The following is a 14,860-nucleotide window of genomic DNA, read 5'->3' on the forward strand; positions in this document are numbered from 1 at the left end:
TAACACATCTCTTAAAAATAGTATAGGCTTAGTTTATAAGATGAAGTAAAAACCAACATTAGTGAATGGAGATAATATAAAAAGGGGGAGAATTTATTTACTAATGTAGTGATTAAAAGTATTTCAGTAGAGAAGCAATCTGAAACAGAAAACAAGCCCAGATAGAAAGGTTGATAGAAACCCTAAATATCATTTGTAGACCACAGGCCTCTCAAAAAAACAAAAACCCAAAAACAATAAACAAACCCCCTCCCCCCAAAAAAGCCCAAAAAGAAACGACCAGCACACATTCAAAATTCCAATTAACAACAGTCCTTGATTAACTGGGTAGGTCAGAAGTGCAGATACACACTAAGCACAGATTAACAGTAGTTTCCCAAATACTTACCAAATCCTGATTTACATTCAGAGTGCTAGCCAGACATTGCTACTTTGGCACAGAAGGCTCCCTCTCCTAACCTTCCCACATCTTTGTTCTATGATGAGGAAAAGCCTCAGGGAAGTACCCAGTCCCCTGAGGGAGAAATCAAGGGAGCTGGTAAAATGCAGACCAATTGAGACCATGGGGATCCAAGGCAAGACTTTGATAACAGATGTTCACTGATTGTCTTTCTGGCATTAGGGGTTTTGTGTTTGTCAGGGAGACAGCTCTTCTGTTTCTGAACACTCTATTACAGCCCAAGAGCCAACACAAAGCTCAGGTCGCACCTCGGAAAAGCTCGACCCTTCATATTCCATGATCCCACTTGGAAGTGAACAGTCCATGTGGAAGCACTCAATGGTGGTGGCAGCTGCCAGTGAACACCATGCCAGGGTAACCCCATGTGTGCTACTCCTGAAGCAGGCTTCGAGAGACCAGCATCTTCATCACTTCGTTGCTACCTACAAGAGGGATAAAACAGGAAGGATCTAGATCTAGAAGGAGCAGATAGTCATGGATTTAAATTACAATGGTTGCTCTTATCCTTTTTCTCTGTGGTACAGGGTGGGTGGGGAGGAGACAAGAAATGAGAAATAATTGTTTTTTTTTTCTAAATCTCATCTTATGATTAAAAAAATGCTTGCATTAGATTTAGAAAAGCGGGGCGGGGAGGGGCGGGGTGGCGGGGAAGAACCTGGTATCTCATTCCTATAATTCAAACTACTCAGAAGGCTGAGATCTGGGGATCCTGGGTCAAAGCCAGCCTGAGCAGACAAATCTGAGACATTTATCTCCAATTAACCACCAAAAACTAGGAAGTGGTAGAGCACCAACCTTGAATAAAAAGGCTAAGAAAGATCATAAGGCCCTGAGTTCAAGCCCCAGAACTAGCATACAAATACAAAAAAAAGGTAGAATATAACTCTACTTTAAAAAACAAAAAGTACTTCCAGAAATAGAAAAACAAAACAAACAACAACAAAAAAAAGCGCCAGGCGTTGGTGGCTCACACCTGTAATCCTAGTTGTTCAGGAGGCTGAGATCTGAGGATCATGGTTCAAAGCCAGCCCAGGCAGGAAAGTCTGTGAGACTCTTATTGCCAATAAACCACCAGAAAACTGAAATTGGCACTGTAGCTCAAGTGGTAGAGCACTAGCCTTGAGCTGCAGAGCTAAGGGAGAGCATCCAGGCCCAGAGTTCAAGCCCCATAACCACCACCACTACCACCAAAAAATAAAAAATAATAAAAATTAGTAATTCTGGATGAAGGAAAGTGAATACTTTTACTTTCCGTGTGTGTGTGTGTGTGTGTGTGTGTGTGTGTGTGTGTGTGTGTGTGTGTGTGTGTGTGTGTGTGTGTGTGTGTGTGTGTAATATATATACATGTTTGGTGTTATGGGGTTTGAAATCAGAGCCTTGCTAGGCAAGGGTTCTCCCATCAAGCCACCTCCAGCCCATCTATACACTGAGTATTTTAGATAGGGTTTCCCTCTTTGCCTGAGCACAGGCCTGTGCTATAATCCTATTTTAAGTGTCCTGCCATAGCTGGGATGACAGATGTATATCACCATGCCCAGCTTCTTTGGTTAAGATAGGATACAGTCTTGAGAACTATTCTAAAATCCTCACAATCTCAGACTTCCAAGGTCATAGGATGACAGGTGTGTACCATACTGCATCCTAGCCATTGATTAAAATGGAGTCTAGGGGACTTTTTATCCTGTCTGACCTTTCACCTTGATCCTCCTGATCTCTGCCTCCTGAGTACTGGTAGTATTAGGCATGAGCCGGTACAACTGAATTATTTTACAGCTTTTCAACCATAAACACACACTTCTTTGGCAATCAGCAAACTGAACTTTAATTTTTATTTATTTTTGCCAGTTCTGGGGCTTAAACTTGGGGCCTGGACACTGTCCCTCAGCTTCTTTTGCTCAAGGCTAGCACTCTACCACTTGATCCACAGCACCACTTCCAGCTTTTTCTGTTTATATGGTACTGAGGAATGGAACCCAGGGCTTCACATATGCTAGGCAAGCACTCTACCACTAAACCACATTCCCAGCCCAGCAACCTGAACTTTAAAAGAGAACGTTTTTCTCTTAAAGGAGGAGAATCAGTTGTTAGGAGCTTTTTTAAATTTTCAGTGTATATGTGCATGTCAGTCCTGGGGCTTGAACTCAGGGCCTGGGCACTGTCCCTTAGCCTCTCTGTGCTCAAGGCTAGCACTCTACCACTTGAGTCAGAATGCTACTTCTAGCTTTTTCTGAGTAGTTTATTGGAAATAAGCCAGCCCAGGCTGGCTTTGAGCCATTTTCCTTAAATCTTAACCTTTTGAGTAGTGAGGATGCCACCGGCATCCAGCTTGCTTCATTTTTAATATAAAGAGACACACAAAGTACCTTGTGTCTTGAGCAACCACACAAGACAAATAAAACCAAACCAACAACCATTGCACTTTTGCCCAAAAGTCCTCAAGTAACAAGGTGACAGTGACTAGTGTTCTAATTTTTCTGTGTGATGATGGTGTGACTTGAAATAATGTGTGGTTTTTCTCACTCAACAGCCAGCTTAAAAGACAGCCTTTAGAAGAAAGGTGAACTTTCCCATAGTTGTAAGTTCTGGGAAAGTTGAGCATAATGACCAAAAATGAAGTTTCAGTACAGTAACTGGGAAATTTATGACTCTGTCTATTGGGCTCCAATTGTGATTTCCACATAAAGCCACAGCCTTCCTTTAAACTTCCTACAAGTGCAAAGCTCAGACCCAATGGCACCAACAATTTGGGGTGGGGCTCTACAGAGAATTCTGGTATCTGCTCAGGTATGAGAAAGATGTTTTAAAACAGACAGGGAGACAAACACTCACAAGATTGTTCTATATTCCTACTAAAGTAGTCCCAGACACCCACCCATACTAGCTGGAACAAGAGCTGTAAGCCGGTTGCAATCATACAGGAAATTATGAGATGGAGAATGAAGGATTACCAATTGGAGGTTAGTCTAAGCAGTAGTGAGATGTTATCTCTCCTTTTTTTGGGGGGGTGGGGTGGGTTGAACTCAGGGTTTGGGCACTGTCCCTGCACTCTGTAGCTCAAGGCGAGCACTCTACCACTTGAACCACAGTGCCACTTTTGGTTTTCTAGTCGTTTATTGGAGATAAGAGTCTCATGGACTTTGCTGCCCTAGCTGGCTTTGAACCGTGATTCTCAGATCTCAGCTTTTTGAGTAGCTAGGATTACAGGTGTGAGCCACCAGCACCCTGCTTTTGTGAGATATTATCTCAAAAAAACAATAAAAACAAAAAGTGTGTAGCTTGAGTGGTAGAATGTTTACCTAGTAAGCATAAAGAGTCCAATATTACAAACCCAACAAGACAACAGAAGAGCTATGTCACTTCAAGGTTTACGCACCATTTGCACAGCTTGACTCACATCTCACACACTCCCCAGATAGTATGTTTGTGGCTACCGAGGAGAAATCTACATACTGACAACTTTATTGGAAAAATCCACTATTTATACAAATATTTATGAACATATTTTAGGATATAGAGCTGATAATCAATTTGTAAAGCTGCTGGCTCACATTTGTTTTATAAAAAAATTAGGGGGAAGAAGTAATGGGGTTTGGATTCCAGGTTCTGCGCTTACTAACCACATGTTCTCCCCCTTTTAGTTACTACTCTGGAGGAGAGAGTCCTGGTGGCTTCTGACTATGATTCTCCTACCTGTGCAGCTGGGATCATAGGTGCATATCAAAACACTTACCTTACTGGTTGAGACAGGGTCTAACTTTTTGCTCAGGCTGGACTTTATGACGTTTCCAATCTCTATGTCCTCAGTAGCAGTGTTCATAGGTGAGTCACCTTTACTGGGTTCATAAATTATTGCATGAAAAGTGCTGGGATCCCTGTGGACTAGGTATTTTATGTAACAGTAAAGACTAGCCACTGGTGTACTTTTCACTAGTGAAAACTGCCATCTCAGTTTTGACCTTCTCTTTAATCCACAAAGAGAAAAGCGCAGAAGTAGATCAGATGTCTCATCCAGAGAGACAAAGCAGTCTCTTGGTCCCTAGGCTAGTACTCTTTCTGATGTGTCAACAGGCCACTTCCAAAACAGGAGTGAGGAAAGGAAGGAAGGAGGAAGACAAAAGACAGAGCCTGGTGGGATCCTGAGAACTAGCCAACATAGCCCAGGTTGGAAAGACAACTACCCCATCACTGTTTTGAAAGAGAATAACCTCTGGCCATTTTTACCTTCTAGAATTTGGTGGACCCTGGAGTCCCTCATATACTGCTGAACAGCATAATCCTTCAGGTAGCCATAGCCCCCATGCATCTGCAAAGCCTGGTTGCAGATCTGCAGGGAAAAAAGGGATTCAACTGTCTTCAGTTCCATGAAGGCTGGAGCATCTGCTTTCCCTCTCCATGCCAGTCCCCAATCTGACAGCCTACTGTATATTAACCAGAGGAAAAACAACACACAGATAGCCACCAAGCTCAGAGACAAAAGGAAGTCCATCTACCTTACTTGTCTATTCCCACCAGTCATATGACCTCTGCCTTTCTCATTAGTGGCACAGAAGCTGCCTACTACCACCTTGACTGGATTATATGAAGCTCAGATACCATCTAGTAGCCACGCAGCCTTGATGTAGAAATGGCTTTGCCCTGATAAGGTAAAGAGGGCAATGAGTGTTAAATCTGAGCTAGAGATACTACACTACTCTGAACCTTGCAAAGATCATGTCTAGAACACATCTGAAAGACAGTGCTATAATGAAGTGCATAACAGTACAGGACAGGCCAAAAGGCCAGCGATGAGAACTTCTGTGCAGGCTTCTCATGCATTAAGCCTCAAAGCCATTCTTGTTTGTATTGGAAGGATAGAGTCCCAGAGTTGACTTAATCAAGTTTTTCAACATCTCTACGCCTAGCAGCTGCTCCTTGTCCTTTCCAGGGGAACCAAAGAGCTTATTACTTACAGCAAAGCATTCCTCTGTAACAAAGAGCTTGGCCATGGAGCACAGGGCCACTGCATCTTCCCGCTCTTCCTGCAAGGCCACAGCAGCATTTCGAACCATCAGTCTTGAGGCAACCAGCCTTGTGGCCATGTCAGCCAGTTGGAATTGTAGGTACTGCAGCCACAGCAGGAAAAAGAACCAAGACAAAGGGACTTAGATAGGCTCTAGCAGAAGACCTTCCTAATTGACACCCCAATATTTGTCTTCTACCTCCTCTATAGAGCAAACACAGTGTTTCCTAATTTCTAAGCCTGCTACGTTTGCCCTGGACTTGGCATTACTGCTTCGCAGGAAAGACCATGGGTAAGACAGAATAGAAATAAAAGACAGATTCTGGAAAGCACCACAAGGGCTATCATGGTCTTCTCTGAAAACATGGGTCCTAGAGCAGGTCTAAAGATGGAAAGCAAATGCAGATACTCAGGGCCTTACCTGGTTACTGGCAAGAGGTGCTCCAAACTGCTTCCTGACCTTGAGATGCTCTCGGGCATGGATGATTGAAGCATGAGCAGCTCCCAGAGAGCAGGAAGCTAGAGAGGAAGAAAGTTAAGGCTTCCATGAGGCCTCAGGAAGAGCAGCTGGCCCCAGCCACTCCTTCCTTGCCCCATTCCTTCTGGTCCTCACCGACATTGATCCGCCCTCCATTCAGTCCCTTCATGGCAATATGAAAGCCCTGCCCCTCGCTCCCAATCCTGTTGGCCACAGGGACAGCACAGTCTTCGAAGATTACAGCTCGGGTTGGTTGGGAGTTCCACCCCACCTGGCAAAAATCAAGAACTGGGTGTCTGCCCAATAATGCCCCACATAGGGCTGCCTTCTCGTGGACAGAAGCCTGTGAAGTATAGAGTAAAGCACCCTGGGACTCAGACCCACAAGAATGTAAAACAAAGAAAGAAAGAAAGTTCAGAGTTAAAGGCTTATCAACACTCATGAAACAAAGATGCTTATTTCAGCTAAACATTTTTTTTTTTTTCTGATCAGTCATGGGGCTTGAATTCTGAGCATTTTTGCTCAAGGCTAGCACTCTACTACTTTGAGCCACAGCACCACTTCTTGTTTTCTGGTGGTTAACTAGAGATAAGCGTCTCATGGAGGGCTGGGAAGGTGGCTCAGTGGTGGTACTACGGCTCAAGTGGTAAAGTGCTCGCCTTGAGCTGAAGAGCTGAGGGACAGCTCCTAGGCCCAGAGTTCAGTCCCACAACCAACCAAAAAAAAAAAAAAAAAGTCTCATGGACTTTCCTGCCTGGGCTAGCTTTGAACTATGATCCTCAGATCTCAGCCTCCTGAGTACCTCGGATTACAAGCACAAGCCACTGTTGCCTAGATTAAATATTTTTTTAAAAATTCTATCTACAAACTTCTTGTAAGATTGGGACAGGGCCTGACCTCATTTTTGTGATTCTGTGAGCATATTCTTTTGTAAGAACATTGTGTCAGAATTATTTATAGGCATTTTGTTTTTGTTGCCTATTATTTTGATTGTTTAAGATACTATCTCACCATTTAGCCCAGGCTGGCCTCTAACTCATGATCCTCCAGTGTTCGGATTACAGGCATGTACCAACATGCCTGTTAGTTTACTTCTAAGGATCTTATTAATAATAGCTCTACTTCTTTTAGAAGCATAGTTCTTTAAATGTGCTCTAATTAAGGCCAACAGCATGCAGTGTGTGGGCGACCCTTGGTCTGGCATTTAGCTTCAAAGAGATCCAGTGGTGTGCTGGTATCAGCTTATAGGAGTCAATTACACCTCTTCTAACTGAGCATTCTGTGATATACAGGGGTGCCTTGAAATCACTCTGATGAGAGCATTCATACTGCAGAAATTGGCCAACACTACAAATGGGAGCTCTTTTGTTTGTCTCAGAGAGCTAGTTTACCAGGCTATCAGGGGATACCATATGTTAGTCATAAGCCCAAGAAAATTTCCATCATGTAACTACCTAGTTACAGTTTTCATCTTTGGAAAAAAAATCACTTGACTTACTTATGGCCTTCCTTTTTCCAACCTTAAGTAGGGGAGCTGGACTAGAAAACTGGAAGAAGCTTTTTCTTCAAATAAAATCTCATTGAGGTGTTTCATATTTTGTAAGGTCTTCACTTAATTCCCTTTATCATCTTCTCCATATATTTCAAAACTTTAAAGAACTGTAAGGCTGTAGCAAGGCAGATTAGGAAAACTATAAACTATATAACACACCTAGGTTCCCTTTTAACTCAAAAAAATACAATCACGGGGCTGGAAAGGTAGCTCAGTGGTAGAGTGCTTGCCTTGCATGCATGAGGCCCTGGGTTCGATTCCTCAGCACCACATAAGCAGAAAAAGCTGGAAGTGGTGCTGTGGCTCAAGTGGTAGAGCACTAGCTTTGAGCTGAAGAGCTGAGGTTACAGTGCCCAGGCCCAGAGTTCAGGCACCATGACTGGCAAAAAAAAAAAAAAAAAATACAATCACTTTTTTTTTTTTGGCAATACTAGGGATTGAACTCAGGGCTTTCTAAACACAATATAAACATAGGAAGGCAAGATCACATTGGTCTAATTAGTAAAGCATCAAATACAGACCGCTGGTACCCTCTAGCACTTGTGCTCTAACCAGCTACTGTGAAAATGGCCCCTCTCCTAAACTTACCAGAAAAGCTGTAGCCACATCAGGGACGGATAATGTCCTTTACCTTGTAGAAGATTCTCTATAACTAGACTACTCCTGTTAGAGCCTATTCCTGATATTAATTTTGTCTCTTCTGCATATGATGTTGAAATTCTCTCTCTCTCTGGTCCAGAGAGACTTTAAGTCAGGACCTATGCACTTCTTCCACTTTTGCTCAAGGTTAGCACTCTACCATTGAACCAAGAGTGGAGGAAATGATGACAGCATTTAACAATAGGTGTTTTGTGAAACTTACTGGCAAACTGTCACCTTCTCTAGTAGCTCACTGTTTCTTTAACAATACCCTATTCTATTCAGTTCTTTAAACATTCTAAAGAAGCAAGTGCTTAAGGTAGGAAATCAAGTATGTGACCGAATTTATGAAATTAGGGAGGGGTTTGTCTGACAAGTAAAAGCCTCATAATTTGAATTACTTCCTAATCAGCCACTTACCTTTTTCTCCTTCTTGCCAAAGCTGAGGCCTGGGGTCCCCTTCTCCACAACTATGCATGAGATGCCTTTGGGGCCTGGTCCTCCAGTTCGGCACATAACCACATAGATGTCTGACTCACCACCTGCACTGATGAAGGCCTGTGGATACATTAGTGCTACATGAGTTCGGAGCCTAACACCAGGGCAAAACACTGGAGTCTTCCTTACAATAGGCAAAAGAAGACACTAAGGAGGGATCAGTAGGAGATGCAATGACTGGAGAAGCAGGGATTTAGTTGATAAGAATATTAAAAAAGAAGAACTGGAGGTGTGGCTCAGCCTTGGGGTGGGGGTGGGAGGAGGAGAGGCCAAGTGAGAACATGAGGCCAAAAACCCAAGAGACCAAGATGAATGACATTATCGGGAATCAGATCATAAGAGACAAAGAGTGAAGAGGAGTAAAGAGAAATGGGTCAATGTTTTTCCTCCTAGCATGTAACATTCCTATGGGAATACTAACTCAGGCTCAGGACCCAGGGGATCGGGAAGAAGATAGGAAAACATGAGTTATTCAGGGAGGTCAGCATGCTGGTACCTTGGAGCCATTGAGGATGTAATGATCTCCTTGTTGTTTAGCGGTGGTCAAAAGGGATGCAGCATCGCTTCCACTTCCTGAAGCAGGGCTCAAATGGAGCAGAAAGCGGGTGAGGTCATGATTCCCTTGCCCAGCATAGTTCTATCTCCTCATGAATCTTTTAAAGAAACATTTGGGTGTGTACTACTTTAAGATCCACATGGCCAAAGGAATTTTTAGTACTTGGTGAAAACTGCTTGCATTAAGCAGACCACAGTTCCTCTCCTGACACACCAGCTAGCAGTGGTTTGCAGCTGAGAGGAAATCTGAAGACCTTTGATACCTGTGACACAGATGGGATTCTTGTTACTCTACAACCAAACTTGGTTAAGTAAGGGCTCTGTGGGTCAGTGGGTGAACAGTGCACACTAGCTCTACCTCTCTCCCTGAGAAGTCTTCCCCTGCTAAGAATGGCAAACCCACCTGGTTCAGTGAGGCAGTAGGAGGCAAACTTCTCCATGGCACAAAGTGGTGGGCAAAGCTTGTGTCTCTGTTCTTCATTTCCAAAGCTATCAATCATCCACACACACATGCTGATTGGCGTATCAAGTAAGATATTGACAGAAATAAAGACAGAAAAGAAAATGGGGTGAAGTGGAAGAGAACAAAGGACAGCAAAGCAGATTCAACTTGAAAGGAAACGACTAGGCAAAAATATATTCCTGGAATATGTTCTAAACAGAGACACTAGGATGTGATATTTCTTACCTGGATGTTTATACTACTTCCAATTAGAACTCCTAGAAATAAGTGTTAATTAAATGTACTTCCTACTTTCTCAAATTATTGGAAGTTTCATCTGTGGATAGAGGGAACAGGTGACAGTACCCTGACTACTCTACTGGAGCAGTCTGCTGGTAGTGGGTACTAGGACTTGGGAGAAGGCTAGCTGACCTGATTCTCTAAGCAGTATACAAGATAGGATCAAGTCCTCAGGTGGCATATCTAGGATGTCTTAGCAATAGTTTTGTTTCCCAAGGACAAGCAATCCATCCCACATGAATCAACTTCTCCTTATAAGCCAGAAAATTCGTGGTCACTCCATGTGAATGTTCACTCACTTGTGGATGCTCATGTAGGCTGTGGTGCTGGTGCAGCCTGTAGCCAACGCTTCAAAGATGACAGAGGTATCAAGCCGTGACAGTCCAGATCCACCAACATCTGTTCGGACGTAGACTCCCCCAAAGCCTAGCTGTGCTGCCTTCCGCATCATATCCACAGGGAACATCTCCTATCCACAAACAAGAGAGAAAGCTGGGCCAGTGCCCAGTGACTCACACCTGTTATCCTAGCTACTCAGGAGACTGAGATCTGAGGATCATGGTTCAAAGCCAGCCCAGGAAAGATTGTGAGACTCTGATCTCTAATTAACCACCCAGAAAAGCTGGAAGTGATGCTCTGGCTCAGGTGGTAGAATGCTAACCCTGAGCAAAAAAAGCCCAGGGATAGTGCCCAGATTTTGAGTTTAAGCCTCAGGGCTAGAGAGAGAGAAGGGGGGGAGGGAGAAGGAGAGGGAGATAGAGAGGAAGAGAGGGAAAGGGAGAGAGGGAGAGAGAGAGAGAGGGAGAGAGAGAGAGAGGCTGGATCTGGATGCCTTCTAGAAAAGGAGTCACTGTTAATAGTTTTCTTATGGTAAATGGAGAAAGGAGACTGGGCAATTGGAATTACAAGGAAGGGAAGATATGGGTCAGAGTGAGCAGAGACACTTGGTGGAGCATCTAGCCACAGGGAAGCATCCTACCTTCTGGTCCCACTCTGCCATATTTGGAGCCATTTCCTGGGCAGCAAAGTCAAAGGCCACTTTCTGAAAAACTTTCTGCTCCTCATTTAATCCCAAGGAAGCTGTGGGTAGGAATACACATATTCAGTTCTAGGATGAAAGCCAGAGGAGAACAACAGCAGTAACAGGAAGCTAAGAGGACAGAGTTATTTTAGCATTCCCCAGACACAGAACACCTGTCACAGTTTCTCGGCTGGAGAGGACAGTTCTAACGCTTATCCATATCAGCCTAGGACAACACAGGCAGACTCTGCAGACATCTTACAAGTGCCACAGTGGCAGATGTAAATAGGTAGAAATGGGGGCAAACAGGGATACAAAATGCAAAAAATGGGAAGAGCAGGATGGATCAAGACACTGGGCAATCAAGAACTATCCCTATCTCCCTTTACTCCCACAGGGCTTGGTTGACTTTATTTTTCCAACCTACTTACTTTTCAAAGATCTTTATCTCGGCCTGGTGCTGGTGGCTTACCTTTGTAATCCTTCCTACTCCGGAGACTGAGATCTGGGGATTGTGGTGGCTCAAGTGCTAGAGCACAAATCTTGGAGCATGAAAGCTCAGGGATAGTGCCCAGATCCTGAGTTCAAATCCCAGAACTGGTACACACACATATCTTTACTTCTTCCTCTTCATAAATCCATACAAATTAAAGGGCCGGAGTCCAATGTAGTCAAGTGTTGCCTAGCATTCCTGAGGCCCTGTTGTATGATAACTGAAACATGGTAGATCCAATGGAGATCTCAAACAGTGTAATTTATTAGAAAGCCAAAATCAAAGTTCAGCAAAATAAAACACCTGGAAGTGGGTACTCAAAAGGGGTGAGGGCGGGGTCAAAGGGACAGGGGTAGACAAATGAAAAAAAGGAGGAAAATGCAGATAAGAATCCAATGTATATCCTGAAAAATTAAAAAGAGAGATGGAAGGGGTGTGTAGGGATAGGATGGGATGGGTAAGAATGTCAAAAGAGGTACCACTGATCAAGATATATTGTATTCATAAACTACTTGGTTAAGTGTTAATAATTTCAAAATGGAAGGTACTACCATGTTTTAGTCCTAGTAGCTCAATGTATGCTACTATATCTTCTTCATCATTGTCTTACTTGACCGAGCAAAGAGCTACTTCCTAAAGGCAAGCAATTCCAAACAACCAAAGGAGAGCAGATAGGATTACAAGGGTGAGCCCTGGGCACCAGGCTGAAATAAAGACTTTTGAAAAATAAATACATAGGAAAAGTAGAGTCAGCCAAACCACGTGAGAGTAAAAGAAGACAGTGTGCGTTAAGAATATTAGAATTTTATTCTATGACTGGAAGCATGGATCAAGTGGCAGAGTGCTAGACATGAGGTAAGCAAGCTAAGCAAGAACCTGGTACCTGACAATACAGCACAACATGACTGTAGCTGTGGCTCAAGTGGAAAAGAATCAATTGTGAATGAAAAAAGCCCAGTGAAAGAGTGAGGCACTGAGTTTGAGCCCAAGAATATATACAGACACAAAGACGGACAGACGGATGGACACACACACACACACACACACACACACACACACACACACACACACACACACACACACACAGAGAAAGGGTAAGGTATATAAAGGAAAACATGGAGAGTAAGTAAAACTCCATAATTTTCAAAAGGCAAAAACAACCATGAAAATATGCCAAACAACAGGACTCATGAACTTTGCCAGTTACAGGCAGAGGTGAAAGTGTAAGCACACAATATACTCAAATGGCAAAGCAAATTGGGATGAGGAAAGCCTTTATCATACAACTTAATTAGAAGCAAAAGGCAAAGCCTCCAGAAGCTTTTAAAATAAAACTACCATCTTTAAATGTATCCAAAGTAGAAAACTTAAGTAGAGACCCAGTAGTACGATTTGAGAATCTTCAGATGCTTGACAATTCAGAGTTCTGGCTCTGAAAATGGATCATTTAAGTCAGGGACCTCTCTAAACCTGTTAGCCCAATGTAAAACAAGAAGGCTACTTTTGCTACATTGAGCACATTTTCTCACTTATGAAATGAAGACATTTTATATATAATATATAGGTACCATATAAAATAAATCTTAATCTCTTAAAATTGTTTAGCTTTAAAACACACAAAGAAACATTCAGGTATGTTAATTATCAATTCATTTAAATTTCCTTTTTCAGTAATAAGGATTAAGCCCAGGGATTTGAGTAGGTTTAGCAGATTCTCCACCACAAAACCACTCTACCTAGAGCCTATTAATTTGTTTGGCTTAATATACAATTAGACAATTTTCTTTCCTTGACTAATTAGAATAAAATAATTTCTTCTGAAAAGCTGAATGAGGCAGGAAGGGGTGGATTGGGAGACATGGATGAGAATGTTGAAAGGGTCACTGATCAAGATGCACTGTATTCATAAACTGCTTTGTAAAATGCCAACTCCTTTGTGCAACTACTTTAAGATAATTCTTTTTTCAAACAGAAGTAGGTCCTAACAGCTAGGGATAAACAAGTAACTACTGGAATCACTCATATTTATATTATCGGTTGCCATAAACTTAAGTCTGCTTTGGCATCAATCAAATGACCTTGTTTACAAAATCCTAAGAGATATATGATATCAAGCAACACCTCTTGAGTAGTTTTAGGGTTCACCACACCCCAACACACAATATTCTATACATAGTGTGCTTCAAGAGTACATTCTTCTGTAGGTAAAATCTCCCTTCTTTTTTTTTTTTTTTTAATCCTGGCTGGCCTTGGGGCTGGGACTGGGGTTTAGCGATAGAGCATAGCCTAGTATGTGGAAAGCCCTGGGTTGGATCTCCAGCACTACAAAAGGAAAACAAACAAACAAACAAATAGCTAAATAAAGCCAGGCAGTGCTGGTGGCTCACATCTGTAATCCTGGCTACTCAGGAGGCTGATATCTGAGGATTGCAGTTTTAAGCCAGCTCAGGCTGGAAGGTCGGTGAGACTCTTAACTCCAATTAACCACTAGAAAAACTGGAAGCAGAGCTCTGGCTTAAAGCCTTGAGCAAAAGAGCTCAGGGAGAGTGCCCAGGCCCTGTGTTCAAGCCCCATGATCAACAACAACACAAATCTAAGCCACTAATTGTGGTGGTGCATGCCTGAAATCCCAGCAATTTTGAAGCTGAGGGTGTCTCCCTTCATTTTTAAACAAATGAAAAACTGTCAGAAAAAAACAAGAACTAGTTCGGAGACAGACAGAGAGCTCATTCTCTTTGTCCTGGTAATTGACCAACACTTCATCACCTTCAGCTTAAATTCCATTTGCCCTCAGACATTCCGGTTCGTTCCATATCTAGTGGCTTCTCAATCGCATGTTTGTTTTTCTTGCCAGTTTCAGCAACACAGGTTTTAAGCCTGCAGGTCATTTAACCACCCCCCACACCCCCCACACCCCCACCCCCGCCGCCGCTTAGGCTCCCCCTGAACGTCGGAATCCACGCACGCGAGTTCATCACACACACACACCAGTCACAGGCTACACATCTGGGGGTGTCCGCAACGAGCGGGGCAGAGGGAAGTGGGTTCGGGAGGTAGAGGATGCCGCGAGAAGCGGGAGATGCCCTGCAACGCGGGCTCGGGGTGACGGGCCTCCACCGGGGCAACCACAGAGGAGGCCGAGCCTGAGGCTCCTCGCAGAAGCCCACGGGAGTCCCGCTTTGTCTCAGCCTTACGATCGATGCAGGAGGTCAAGCTCCGGTGGCAGGTCTGGATGGGGGTCCCGAGACCGCGACGAAGCCAGCTGAGACGCGCCCCGAGGCAGAGGTAGCCGAGCCGGAGCTTGTCCATCACAAAGACAGACAAGAAGTGCAACTTGACCCTGGCAGCATTTGCACTGGCCTGGACTGACCAGCGACCTCTGTCGCACTGCACTATGGGAGTTGTAGTCTAACATGACCCTCG

The 14,860-nt window shown here is 43.6% G+C and overlaps 1 protein-coding gene across 1 annotated transcript; it reads right to left on the reverse strand.

The window, feature by feature from the left end:
• Positions 1 to 296: 296 nt before the first annotated feature.
• Acad8 (acyl-CoA dehydrogenase family member 8) lies at positions 297 to 14,797 on the reverse strand. Its single transcript, XM_070038330.1, has 11 exons — positions 14,632 to 14,797; positions 10,903 to 11,003; positions 10,223 to 10,392; positions 9,585 to 9,694; positions 9,123 to 9,199; positions 8,549 to 8,686; positions 6,073 to 6,208; positions 5,881 to 5,978; positions 5,410 to 5,562; positions 4,682 to 4,784; positions 297 to 882 (listed from the first exon to the last, which is right to left on the reverse strand). Exons 1-11 carry the CDS (start codon positions 14,744 to 14,746, stop codon positions 830 to 832), a joined length of 1,254 nt encoding a protein of 417 aa, XP_069894431.1. The 5' UTR covers positions 14,747 to 14,797; the 3' UTR covers positions 297 to 829.
• Positions 14,798 to 14,860: the final 63 nt, after the last annotated feature.

This window comes from Dipodomys merriami, unplaced genomic scaffold, assembly GCF_024711535.1.
Source record: "Dipodomys merriami isolate MVZ:Mamm:240054 unplaced genomic scaffold, mDipMer1.0.p SCAF_29, whole genome shotgun sequence".
In the NCBI taxonomy this organism is placed as follows: domain Eukaryota; kingdom Metazoa; phylum Chordata; class Mammalia; order Rodentia; family Heteromyidae; genus Dipodomys; species Dipodomys merriami.

Coding starts and splice junctions, on each gene's coding strand:
- Acad8 (XM_070038330.1), bottom strand. CDS start 14,746: ATGGACAAGCTCCGGCTCGGCTACCTCTGCCTCGGGGCGCGTCTCAGC. Junction 8,687..9,122: donor ACATCCTCAATGGCTCCAAG/GTACCAGCATGC, acceptor ATGTATCCACAG/GCCTTCATCAGTGCAGGTGG. Junction 6,209..8,548: donor TTGGCAAGAAGGAGAAAAAG/GTAAGTGGCTGA, acceptor GATTTTTGCCAG/GTGGGGTGGAACTCCCAACC.